Source organism: Centroberyx affinis, unplaced genomic scaffold (genome assembly GCF_046629955.1).
Source record: "Centroberyx affinis isolate AG114_WGS23_722 - 3 ecotype Tasmania unplaced genomic scaffold, CSIRO-AGI_Caff_v1 ptg000809l_1, whole genome shotgun sequence".
Classification (NCBI taxonomy): domain Eukaryota; kingdom Metazoa; phylum Chordata; class Actinopteri; order Beryciformes; family Berycidae; genus Centroberyx; species Centroberyx affinis.
The window spans coordinates 211,294-224,956 of record NW_027279412.1 but is presented as its reverse complement, the minus strand read 5'-3'; the positions used below and the strand labels follow the sequence as shown (position 1 = coordinate 224,956).

Below are 13,663 nucleotides of genomic sequence, written 5' to 3'. Positions count from 1 at the left end.
TGACAAGGGCATGAGGTTTCAAGAAGCAAAGACTCACAGAGGAATAATATATCATAAATTGTTGCTTTGTGGCCAACAATAGAAGACTATGGTTGTACTGGGCAGCCCTTAGCTGTAAATCGGTGTCAGTGTATGAATTTGAAGCAGGGTGATGCTGGGAAAGAGCTTGGATAAATAAAAGTTAAAGAAAAAAAAAAGATGGTTATCCCACTCAGCGTGGCCCAGATGAAGATCCTAAGGCTTTGAATCCCTCGTCATCATTGGATTTGAACTGTCTAACTGTCCTTAATGAAAAAAAAGAGTGTAAAAAAAAAAAAAAAAAAAAAAAGCCTGCTGAAAGGACAGGAATGTTACTGGGTGAAAATGTTGTTCTTCAAATCTCGTTTAGGACTATTTGGCATGGATTTGGGCTTTATTGTTGGGCTAAGCTTTGTCAGGAAGTTAATGCCTCCATGCCCTCTCGCACACAAATCCCCAGATTTTTTTCCCTCCCTGTACTTCACTTTGAACCTCGGGGCTCAACCATTCCATAAATATAACAAAATAAATAAGAAAGACTGATAGCTCTCTCTCTCCCTCTCTCTCTCTCTCTAGCTTTATCGCTCACTCACTACCAACCCTCTCCCTCTCCTTTCCCTCCCACATTAGACCACATGTCTCTCTTGCTCCCAGCTCTCCCTCTCTCTGTCCGTGACTGTTTCCATCCTTCGTCCGTAGTTTCCTACACGGCTCTCATGGGGACTGAATGGGAGACAGAAGGTTTTGTCAGGAGAAAGCACTGCCAAGGCAGCGGGTTATGGGGTTAGATAATACTTCAGCCAAACAAGAGGAACTATTAATTGCCCCGTTGAACATTTAATTTTCAGGTTGAGGGCGTCAAGATGGTCTTGTTCAACGGGGCTCTTTAGCAGGGACAAAAGGATCTCCTGGCCTGAATAGACGGCCATCTTGTCTGAGGAGAAAAGTACCTGCAAATGTGTTCCGGCATTACGGTTCCATTGTAGTAGTTAAGTAGCCTTCGGAAAACCAGATGAGTGCTTTTGGAGATTGTTGTTTATTTGTTTTTAAGGGACTGTGGCGCTTGTAATTCACCAAAAAACTAACAGACTGGTTTAGGTTAATTCACAGGTTGATGTCTTTGAAGACCCCATGACCCCAAGATTACAGGATGATGAGAGATAATGCAGTGAAGGATCATGCAAAAGTCTAAACCAATGGAATATGAGTCAGGGAGAGAAAGGCAGTTTTATTGTTAAAAAATCTGATGGTTTTATTGGTTAGAAATTTATATTTACGCCTGCTGGCGCAGCATGAGGTCACCATGAAAGATACTCTGTTTTCAAGGAAGTAAAAGCAATGGGAGTTCATTTCATGGGGACTTTAAACAGAAAAGAAAAAGCACTTATGAAGAGTGTGTAGTGGTCAATTCAGAATTTGAATTCAGCTCATGCAGCCTGTGTTTTGATTTGATCTCTTTGCATCTCACAATAACAATTTATACATCGCTGACAACACTGGGCACAAATAATACTGTGTGCCAGCTTTTATATTCTGATAAGCAGACACTTTTATCTAGCATCGTTATATAAGCTTCAGCATTTACCCAGAAGTGCTTCGGACCTGTATAGTTTTACATAACAATTCCCACAAAACTGTATGTTTTATCTGCCATCAGGAGTACACCATCGACATATTCTTCGCCCAGACCTGGTACGACAGAAGGTTAAAGTTCAACAGCACAATGAAGGTCCTGCGTCTCAACAGCAACATGGTCGGGAAGATCTGGATCCCGGACACCTTTTTCCGAAACTCCAAGAAAGCCGACGCCCACTGGATCACCACGCCCAATCGCATGCTCCGGATCTGGAACGACGGGCGAATACTCTACACTCTCAGGTGAAACGTCAGGAAGGCCTAAGACAAGATAATGCCAGTTTCTGTTGAAGAATATTACACCATCTGTGGTATAATATTCTGCAGCCCACAGTGTGATTGTTTAATTGGGTGGCAGGATTATGCAAATCTATCAGTGCCATCTCATCACACTGAAAAGTTCAAGCCGTTCTCAGCTGTTTTGCATCCTATCTTCATGCCAGTATGCCTTAACCTGAGGATAAAGGATAGTGCCCATAGTTACAATTATAGCAAACCAAACCAAAATTTGGGGATATTTTGGTCTATCTTTCAGATGTTGGCATGACAGCCATCACAATGACTAAGATTAATTCAAAATCTATAGTATACAAAATGAATTTCAGTATTCTCAAACGACCAAAACAACATTATTTTATGTATTGGGATTGCCATTAGGTGCCATTGAGGTGCCTGCTAATCTGCTGTAGAATAATCTGAAATACCCATCAAGTTACTCTACATAAATGATTCATCTCACTGATTACTTTGAACAGGCTGTGGGCAATTTCAAATTTGAGCCTGTTAAATTTGACATTAATTACCAGGCAGAGATTTGTCTGTGTGACAGAGTCAGACTGGCAGTTCTCTATTTTCCGACAACTGAACACTAGAACAACATTATCCAAATTTGGTGTCTCCAGGTTGTCTTGGTTTGACTCTTACAGGGAGATTAAGTCTTACAGTAAAGAAAATAATGTATAAATATTTTTATTAGTATACTCTGTTGTGCTCCTCTCCCTCCTCAAGAGCTGGGGTGTTTTTGGGGCCGTTTATAGCAGCCAGACAGAGCCACTGCTCTGATTGGCTGGTAGTACTAGAGGATCCACCCGCATTCACTGCCCCAGAAGTAAGATGTTTGGTTAGTTAAGTCAGCTTTCCACCTAACAAACTGACCATATTCTGATTTTGTGAGTGTAAAACCCATGGAAAACATTAGATTATCCATTAGACCCCACCCCAATTTAACACCCAGAGAGAAGGTGTGTAATGCAGTAGGGTAGACAGGAGTAAAATATTAATTGTGCTGTTTATCATGTTTAGTATGCCATCATAAATACAGTAGGATGTTACACTGACACCACAATGTATCATCAATGATAATGGGAGAGAAAGTGAACTCTGCTCGACTCAATCAAGCCGTGATGGATGTTCTCCTGCCCAGAACAGTACCCCTCTACTTCATTAATTCGTTAAGGAACTCAGAATTTAACCAGTGGCTAATTAGCACGGCCGCTCTGATTCGGAGGAAAATGATACATGACAATAGTGAGTGCATGGATGGGTAAAGTCATTTAAGGTCATACTCTCATTAGGGGGAAGTTTAATGACTTTGCCTTCAAAACTCCCTGAAGTGTGAAGAGAAGACTGCTGTGTTGTTGCGGAAAACAGAAATTCTGTTGTGTGAAATTTTAATTAATGCCTGGTGTTAATACTGATAAGGTTAGGGGTTGTATTCTTAGTTGGTAAACTAAGAATGTAAAGAACATAAACTCATAGAAAAGTAAAAGTAAACTCTTTATTTTATGCTAAAACTGCATCTCAGGCGACATGAGTTACATAATATTTTGTATTGTATAATAAATGTACTCTCTATTGTTGAGGTTTTGCTTATTATAGATTTATATTTTTTGTATAATAGCAGTTGATACAGTGGATGCAAACAATGTGTCTCTGCAGGTTGACCATCGATGCGGAGTGCCAGCTTAAACTGAACAACTTCCCAATGGATGAGCACTCCTGTCCCCTGGAGTTTTCAAGCTGTAAGTTTGGCCATATGCTGAAACCCCGCTGTCTCACCCCTCCTTCTCTTGCTCTATCTCATCTATCACATACACACACACACAAACACGCACACACCTTCCTTGGCACTGACACCCACTGTGGCTATGAACAAGCACCATATGAGCCCAATGAAGACATCATTATAAGCACTATGCGCAAAATATGACTGTGTATTCTAGGCCAAGTTAAGGAATTCTTTGGATTTCAAAAAAGCTAAATGTATTACGTTATAATTACAATATGATAAACGTCAGCACATATATTTTGTTCATTAATTTATTCATAGAACATACTGGCATTCTGTAAGTGGACTCCATATTAGATCTAACATTGCCCGGCAGACATATTGAGGATTATGTAACTGAAATGGTTCAATAACCAAAGGAGTGATTGATTTGCCGACATTTTATCAATATTGTTCTGAAGACGTTTCAATGGGTGACACGAGTCCGACTGAGCCAACCCTCCATGTGAGGAGCGGATGGGGGTAAGTTATGCTAATGAGTCTGTTATGGAGCTACAGAGAGATGCACCATGGGATATTCTCCAGAGAGAATGCTTCCTAAATAGCTGCAGAGCAACAAGAAAGAGGAACGGGGGGGTTGTAGGCCTAAAAACGGAACAGAAGCATGCATTTAAATTTGATGAAAGCCGTGGATGTTTTCAGCACTCCGAAAATCGGTTGATGTTCATGGGCTCCATCTCAGAGAAGCAGCAGGCAGAGCAGTGAGCAGCGATTCATCACGCGGCATATTTTCTCAGCACGTGCCACAAAGTGTGCCTGTTACAGCCATGAAGCATGGTACATTTTCTAATGCAACCTCTCATGCAGCGGTTTTAACTCTCTCCAGTTTTAACTCTCCCCAGAATTAGATCAGTGCATTCAATCAGCAGTGAAAAGAATAATTTATAGTTGACTTCTCTTCATCGATAGCCCATATTTGACCATATATTTCCCAAACAATACGGTATATCATGTCAGGTTCTGCAAAAATGTATACTCATTTTTATTTCTTGATTGCAGCAGCAGCAATTCAGAATTGGATACAATTAGTTCAGCAAAGTCTAAGTTTGATATTCATCTCCAAGATCATTGTTCTTCTAACTTCCCAAAAGGACGCTGAATCAATAATATACCCTGGATGCATTGCCAGTGGAGGGGCAGACTGGCTGGCTGGCTGGCTGGCTGGCTGTAATGTGGGAAATGGGCAGAGCCTTCCATCCCATGTTCCTCTGAGGTCCGGCATTACTGGACGTCTGAGAGCACTTTAATTATAAAGCCCATTTTGCACTGAGGAATGTTCGACCCCTCCCGCCCATCCTGCACACAGTTCATCCCTTTGGGGTCCTGCCCACTAGACTGAAATCTAAAGAGACTTAGCTGGAGATCATTAACATATAGTCAAAATTTTGTGATTTAATTTATCCAGCGCATTCATTTCATTTGCTATCAGAGAGTTGGAGAGAAGATTAATTGTGTACCACAGGAATTCATGCACAGTGATTTTTTGTTTGCTCATTTGTTTTTGCCATCTATTCTTTTAATCTGACAACCAAAGAGAAGTTCAATAATAGAAAATCAGATTTGATTATGATAATACCTTTGCCCCTCTCAGTGAAGCAGACCTGAACAGAGACATTCCCGTTGCGGTTTTTACTGGAATACTCATGAGGTAATCAAATGATTCAAATCCAACTTACAGCCAGTCATGGAGCAATTTTGTTACATTTGCTTTTAAATCATCAATGTGTCAGAAAAGTAGCTTTTTCTCCACAGATGGGCAAGATATGTTGTCAACATGGCTTGCTGGAGTCTGCAGTATAATTATACTTTAATGAAACTTGCAACCTACACTATAGTTTGATGTGGAACCTGCTTTGTTTGACATTTGTGAGCACGGCAGTGTTCATCATTAGATTGCTCTGAAATGAATTGTCACAGGAGACAAATAAAGTTGAACGGTATTGTTTCATATTCTATCGTGTTGCATCAAATTGTATTATGTCTTATTGTGTCATATCGTAAAGCAGAAGGCACATCTAAGGGTAAGGGCATATTATCAGCAATGATGAATCAAACCAAATAAAACCGGAGTTTTTATCTTATTTTTGGACTGCAGAAGACATTTGAATAAATTTATCTCAGGAATGGTTTTATTCCAACTTAATTATTGCCATGCAGATAGTCTTTATTCACATAGGACATGGGTCTTCCACCAAAGTGAATGTGATGATACTGGCTGCAGAGCAGGTTTCCCTGGAAGACAGCACTCTGTGCCATCTGTCCTTCCAGTGTCTTTGGTTAACTAACCTGATCTTCATGCACCGGTCCCTCTGGAAGACTGAAACGTACCAGTGGGATCAGTCAGTTGATTTTCTCTTGTTCTGATCAATGTAATATCACAGCACTCAGCCACTCAAGTAACCTTTACATGGCAGAAATAGACTTTGTAATTACATTTTTCTTCATTAAAATTTTCATCTTTGCCAGAAGGTATTTCAGTGTTACAAATACAAATCTCAAGAGTATCTTGATACAAAATGCATTACGTATTAGATTGTTTCATGAATGTTGAATACAGATCACAAAATACAAGTAAATAATGCAGAAACATGCAGTGTTAATACTGCCCATCTGTGTTGAATGGGATAATAGGACAGACAATACAAATTAAAGAGCATATGAAAAATGAACACTGTGTCATTCTTTACATCACATCCTACCTCCTCTCTCCTCTCCTCTCCTCTCCTCTCCTCTCCTCTTCCCTTCTCTTTTCCTCTCTTCTCTCTTCCTCTCATCTCCTCTCTTCTCCTCTCCTCTTCTCTTCTCTCCTCTCCTCTCCTCTCCTCTCCTCTTCTCTTCTTCTCCCCTCTCCTCTCCTCTCCTCTCCTCTTCTCCACTGTTAGTATCTACTTAGCTCTAAGTCTTGCTAACTCCCCTCTCTATCCATCCAGACGGCTACCCCAGGGAGGAGATAGTGTACAAGTGGAAGAGGAGCTCAGTGGAGGTTGGGGACATTCGCTCCTGGAGGCTCTACCAGTTCTCCTTCGTCGGCCTGAGGAACACTTCTGAGATCGTCAGGACCGTCTCAGGTAAGAACTCCATCCACTCAAAATAGTATTTGCAAATATTTTGTAATGTCATTGTTGCGCTTTTTTATTTGTATTTTTTGTTTACAGATTTTTTACTATTTATATAAAGAAAGCCGACTGGACACACTCGCTCTTTTCCACCAAAAATCACAGGACAATAAAATATTTGAAAGTCAGTTTAGTATATTTTTATTACATGGCATATACATACTATCAATATGGTAAACCCTGCCAATCTGAAGGCCACTCTAACTAGTAAAAATGCATTAAAATGATTAAAATGATGCAGTAAAAATGATTTGCAACTATTTCCATTTTCTGTTCCATTTCCATCCTATTCTATTGTATATGTCTGCTTTTTCTACCCAACTCTATTTGAAGAGTTGCAGATATTCACAGTTTGGAAAAAAAAGAGACACCCACTCTTACAGAGTGATTGCTGGTGTTACAGTACAGTACATTATAGCTTAGCTATTCACGTTATGAGACACTGTGAGATCTTTACTTACAAAATAGTTGTTCAGGTAATAATCATTTCTGTTTTTGAAATATTGACAAATATTGATACATTTCAGGTTGCAAAACCATTTCATTTTTTTCCAACTCTACTTTACATTAATCTGCCATCCTCTAGACAATTGTCCTTTGTGGTGTGCTCTAACGAGAGTGCATGAATTTAGAGGATGTGGTGCCCATTAAATAACAGAGAGAGCAGAGGGAATATGAACATTATTCATACAGAATTTTGTATTGTGTATTGGCTGTATTCCATTAGAAAATAATGCAGGAATATGGCTTTGCTTGAGGGAGAACAGCTGCTTTCTGTAGACAGTGTTCATGTCTTAGAGAATGGCTAAAAGTGTGTGTTGCATGCATATGCTTGTTTGTTTATGTTTATATTCATATGAGGTTGGTATGTATTGTTGTGCAATACAATCATATGTAAATGTATGGAGTCTTTATGCAATCTGGGGCTTGTCTGTGGTGTGAATCAAAGAGCCTGCCGGAGAATGTTACCTTTGGCAAAAATTAAATCTATCTCATTAGATAAACGGCATCTGCCTGAGGAATTGACTGAAAAGCTAAAATAATGTCTGTAGAATCAAAGACTTCCTCATAAATCCTACTGTTTAATCACTCAGAAACATGTGCTGGCATGCTGCTGAATGAGAAATGATTAAAAGAAAAAGGCCATCATATGTATGCCTATTATCACCATCATAAATGGTGCAATCTTCTCCTTTTTAGCTTCCAGTGACAGTGATTGTAAATTGTGTTTATTTTTTATTTTTTTACGAGATATTCAATTTATTTAGGCTATTCCCTTAAGTGAGTATTGATCAAGGGGAATGGATCTTTCTTGGCTATACTCCATCCATTTAGGACATAGGCTGGGAGGCTATACAATATAGAGGTAATTGTATCAGACATGTGGTAGTGGGGTCATTATTCTTGCTATCATCTGCAGGTCAGTATGTCTAGTTATTTAGTAAACTGTAGACTTCTTCGCTTTCACAATAAGAGCCTTGGATGTCTTGTGAGAAACAGCGCAAACACATATTATTAAATAGATAAGTAGTGAATGAAAAAAAATATATACCCTGTTGTCAACTGTTGTTTTGGACTGTAATCCTCTCTAAAAGAGCGAGAAGGAACTGTGCTATTATGTCTTTAGTATTACTTTTTTTTTTTACATTTAAACACATTATAGTTTATGCAGGTTTAGGGTCGACTGGCCATGTTCATCTATCACAAAACAGACAGAAAGTGCATGGAGTGTGGCTGTTATTTGGCTTGTTAGAATTAGAAACGTTGATGTCTATAGCTAATCTCTCATCTCTCCTTACATTCATAACTCATTTACAGTCTCAACTCATCTGCTGAACCTACAACTAACCAAACACTGTACATGACGCTTTCCACTTTCTGCTTTTTGTTGTTATTCTTTGAAGTTAAATCATACAACAAGGCAACTATATGACAGTCTAATCCAAGTTCTCACCATCTCCCTCTTCCCTAAACAAACTTGAAGATTGCTTCTTCAATTATATTGGCTAAATTGACTTTGACAATTCTGTGATGTACCTGTCTGGTCCCAAAAAAAAATCAGCCAGTTTGTATTTTCTTTCTGTCAAAATAGATACAATTCTGATAGAAATGTATGCTTCATCAACTTTGTCTATACAAACATAAAAGCCAAAAGCATAAACCAATGCTATCTGTAAGAAAAATACCAAGTTTGGCTAGGAAATGAGATATCCATCATTTGACAAGTAACACCTACACTTTCTTGATTGATTGCATAAAATGTAAACAGATCTTGGTACTTTTTTAAATATACCAGGAAATTTAAGTCCTTGCATGACAAATTGATTACACTTTTGCAGACTGGATCCTCTATATTTTAAATACTTCACATAAGACGTTTTGTTGCTGTTGTTGCTGTTTTTCAAAAATGGATTTATGGTGTTTTGGAAACCATCTCTTTACTTGAAGTTGACTTAGATGGACAGAAGCGATGGATGGAATCTGATTGGCCCCAAAACAAGAAAATTAAACAACTGCAGAGTGTCACTCAAGCTCCAGTGGGTGGGTGTCTGTATGTTTGTGTGTGTGTGTGTGAGTGTGTGCGTGTGTGAGAGCCACTTTAGAGGTGGATATTTTATGTCAGTAGTTGGCGGTGGTGGAACTATATGTACTGAACAATGATCTGTTAGAATAAAGAGTTAACCTGGAGGTGTTATTGTATTTGGAGTGTTTGCTGACAGTGTAATATAGCTATTATCTCTGTTAGGTAATCCACTGCTGTACAATGGTGGAAAACAACATTGAAATGCCATGAACCCAGGCTCAGTTGGCATTTACAGGAGACCCATTTTATATCTGCAAAAGTTTGATGTCAATGTACTTTTAGTAATTCAAACAAAGTCACTTATTAAAAGAAATTATCCATTACAAAATATTTTTAGGATTATGTGATATAGAATTTAAAGCTCTGTGTGAAGAGACTATCTCTCACAGTGCTTGTTTTTTTCCATGTTGGGCCACAATTAGCCATTTTGTCAGTGTTGTTTTTTTTTTTTCCTGCTTGAATCAGATTCCTGACAGAGCAAAATGCTCGGTTTGTTTTCAATGGCAGCTAAAAAACCAAAGCTCTATCTCTCCGCCATGCACGGCTGCTTCGACAGCTGTTTAGTCTTTATGTTCACACACACACACACACACATACACACAGAAACACACATGCACACACAAATACACACACACATACACGAGCTAGCCACATCTCCCCATGGTAATACTAACTGAAATCACTAAGCACAACAGAGGTACTGTAATTCACCACAGTTCAAGAGAGTGTCACGGCAGCGTGATGCTCAGCTGTTTGCTAACACACACACACACACACACACACAAACACACACACACACACACACACACACCCATACCCATACACACAAACACAGAGAGGGGAGAGAAAGGCAGTCGTATGACCAAAGCATGCCTTTACAAAAAGACTGCACACTCCTCATTTTTTCTGTTTTGATCAAAACATGAGCTTTTAAAGTGAAAGCATGGAAGGCAAAGCGTGTGGGAGGATGAGCTGATTTCTAACATTCTCAGACCCTCTCTTGTCTTTTTGGTCTGTTATTTACATAAACAACCATCTGCTCTCTTGTCAGACTAGAGAACCTTGACTGCGGCTAGGAGACCTCTTGTGTTATCTTACCGTCAGTTTGGCTATCTGCCCTGCTTCAAGATTCATGAACACAACATCTGTCTCAATGATAATTAGACGGAAGGGGGGAGGGGGGAGGGGGCAGCCTCATGAACGTCTAGTCATGTTAACTATATCTAATGGTGGTAGGTAATGCTCCGGAAAGGTGAGCTGAGGATGTAGGTGTTTTGTTAATATGCTGTGTCATTGTCAATCAGCGGTTGTTGTGCATTTTAATTCTTGGGGAAAAAAAGATTATTCTAATAATCATCCTAGCGATTAGGATGTGTCATTTTCACTTTTGTGACCACTGACTTTTGAAACTAACACTAAATTGATTGACTGACTTTATTGGGTATAAAAGCACAGACAATAGTACATCCCAGATGATAACACGTGAAACTGTACTTAAACACTTGCTTCCTTGTGGTCCTCGATGGAGAACAAAAAAGAGGAAAAAAGAGTACACAGAACATACAGTGTTACAATAACAATAGTTAAATATTTATAGATATTCCACACTATACCTTAACTAAACTACAAAGTGTGGGTGTGTATGCGTGTCTGTGAGAGTGTGTGGAAAAGTGTGTGAGAGTGTGTGTGTGTGTGTGTGTGTGAATTATGGTGTGTGAAGGCATGCACACACCATCTACATCACCATTAAGTTTGTGTGTATGAAAGAGTATAAATTATGGCCATAATTTACACTCTGTCATACACACAAACTTGCTACTTGTTAGTAATTTTAGTAATCTCGACTGAAAGGTTTCTGCTAGTGGCGGACTGTCTGTGCTCTCAGGCCAGCAGGCCGGGGTAGTGAACAGGGAGACCGTCCTTCAACCGGAAAACCCGGGGTCGAGCCCTCATGTCGGCGAGCATCTGCCCTGCTGAATTGTCCTTGAGCGAGACACTGACTCGCTGCCAGTTCCAGGGACGCTGCTCTGTAGCCGATCCTAAGCTTTGACCTTCTTGTTGAGGGGGGGGGGGGCAAGCCAAAAGATTAATTACAATCTTTTAAATTTACTTATCGAGTTCTATTTTAGTTGGATGTGTTCACAGTGTTTGCTCAGTGAGTACAGCATACATGACTTTTCATTTTAGAATAGAGCAGCCATTACAGTCAAAAGTTAATATAAAGGAGCTCCAGTACTCTTTTATTAGTATGTTTAATTAACTCTCTAAAGTGCTAATCTGCGAGATCCTCATTTTTTTTTTTAATAATGGGGACATGATTGGTTTTCATGATTTGGTTTGATTGTTGCTATGGGGTTTTTGCACTGCATAATTCCCAGAGATCACTGGGCAATCAAACAGTGCATCCAGTACTGTGAGGTTTTTTTAATTTTATTAATTGGACATTCTGTTGATGAAGTTTGGGTTTCTGAAGTTTCTGCTCATGCTAACTACTTAGTTCTTCTATTTATTCTCAACAAACTGCTGTTGCTGCTACCAGAAATGTGGAAAGGAATCCTGGAAAGACGCTCCAGACACCGGGTGTGTAGAACAACAAACGTAAAAGCTTTCATGAACCGGATATAGGTTGAATCACTGTTGTATTATATCAATCGACAATAGAGAGTAGCAAAACGGACATAATATATATGAAAATGTCACAGACTATTACTTTAAACTGCGCTGGAGTGGGTCAGGTAAGGAAACAGAGGGACAAATGGAAACGGTAAGGCAGGCAGACAGGCAGGCAGGTGCATTGGCCTGATGCAGTCAGTGACGACTGTGGTGAATAGCCAGAGGAAGAGATTCCCTCTCATTCCATGAGACAAGCCAGTCTCTCCCAGGCTCAACTTGTCACGGCACCACTCTCATGCATTCATGTATTCTGCACTTGTATTCTCTGAGAGTTTTTTTTTTTCTTTTTTAATAAAAAGGGATGATGAATAGTGATGCATGATAAAAGAAAGATTGAGAGATATTGAAATGAAAGGGGGTCGGGGGGGTGATGTGCCATCTGCTGCTCTGCTGCAGTTGTATTTTAGGTTTTTTACGCAGGCTATGTCTGTTTTTATTTGGTTTTCCTTCTCTCTGCCTCAGCCAGTGTCCAAAGGCTTGGTCTCTCAACATGTCAGTTCACATCAGAGCCGCCCGTAGTGCCTGGGAGCCTATACCTGCATTTACAAGCACACACAGACTCAGACACACAGGCACACACACACGCACACACACACACACACACACACACACACACACACACACACATTTGCACGCACATGCACACACTCGGACAGCACACAGACCTGGGAAAACAAATATATACGGTCCCAGAAAAACACACAAAGGCTCAGACACACACAAACACACAAAAAGACAGGCGCACCTGCACACACACACACACACACACACCCGTCTCCCTCTGGCTCCCTGCTGCTTATGACAAGTAAGGAGCCTTGGAAGGACACTGGTGGACAGACCGGAGAGAGATAGAGAGAGAGAGAGAGATGGAGAGAGAGAAGATGAAAGAGATACAGAGGATTTGGCTGTAAGACATGGCATTTGAGGCACTAGGTACTCGGCTAACTTTATTGCAAAGTTAACCCTTCAGTGACCAGGTTAAGCTGGGTGCAGGGAGCTGTGCTCAAACCCATCTGCCAGCCTGCAGATCAGGAAGGATCAGAAACATCACAGTGCAGACAGGAAGAGAGAGAGAGAGAGAGAGAGAGAGAGAGAGAGAGAGAGAGAGAAGAAGAGAGAAAAGAGAGAGGGAGAAAGAGGAGCAGCAGACAAATGGTAGACAGAAAAGCGACATGGGAAGGGAATGAAGTAGGAGGAGTTATAGAAGTAGCAATCTCAGAACCCATCGTCTATCGGTCTGACGACAATTAGACTCTGGGGGCAACAGCCAATATTTTGGGGTTTCCGGTGTAGCCAGCGGACATCCAGGCCAAGACTTCCTCTTCCGTGCGCCGGTCATTGTTTACAGTCCGATTAACAACTTGAGACACGAGAATGGAGTTGGAGTTGAGAGGCGACGTCTCATATACAGATATCTGTTTATAGAGATTAGCCGTAATGTCGTCTGGACCTAAAACACCTACAAAAAGTATCAATGTTTGTGTATTGTGTGGAGAAATGTTCGACTCTCGCCTCTCAAGTTGCTAATCGGACAGTAAACAAACAAAATTTAATCGCCAGGTTTAAATA

At 40.2% G+C, this 13,663-nt stretch overlaps 1 protein-coding gene across 5 annotated transcripts in view; it reads left to right on the top strand.

Annotated features, from left to right (window-relative positions):
• The window catches only part of gabrg2 (gamma-aminobutyric acid type A receptor subunit gamma2), a 54,733-nt gene that overhangs the window by 17,870 nt on the left and 23,200 nt on the right, over positions 1–13,663 (top strand). For all 5 annotated transcript variants that reach the window (XM_071520564.1, XM_071520563.1, XM_071520565.1 and 2 more), the window contains 3 exons: positions 1,676–1,896; positions 3,592–3,674; positions 6,652–6,789. In XM_071520564.1, the coding sequence (XP_071376665.1) occupies positions 1,676–1,896; positions 3,592–3,674; positions 6,652–6,789 (442 nt within the window). The remainder of the gene's footprint in view (positions 1–1,675; positions 1,897–3,591; positions 3,675–6,651; positions 6,790–13,663) is intronic.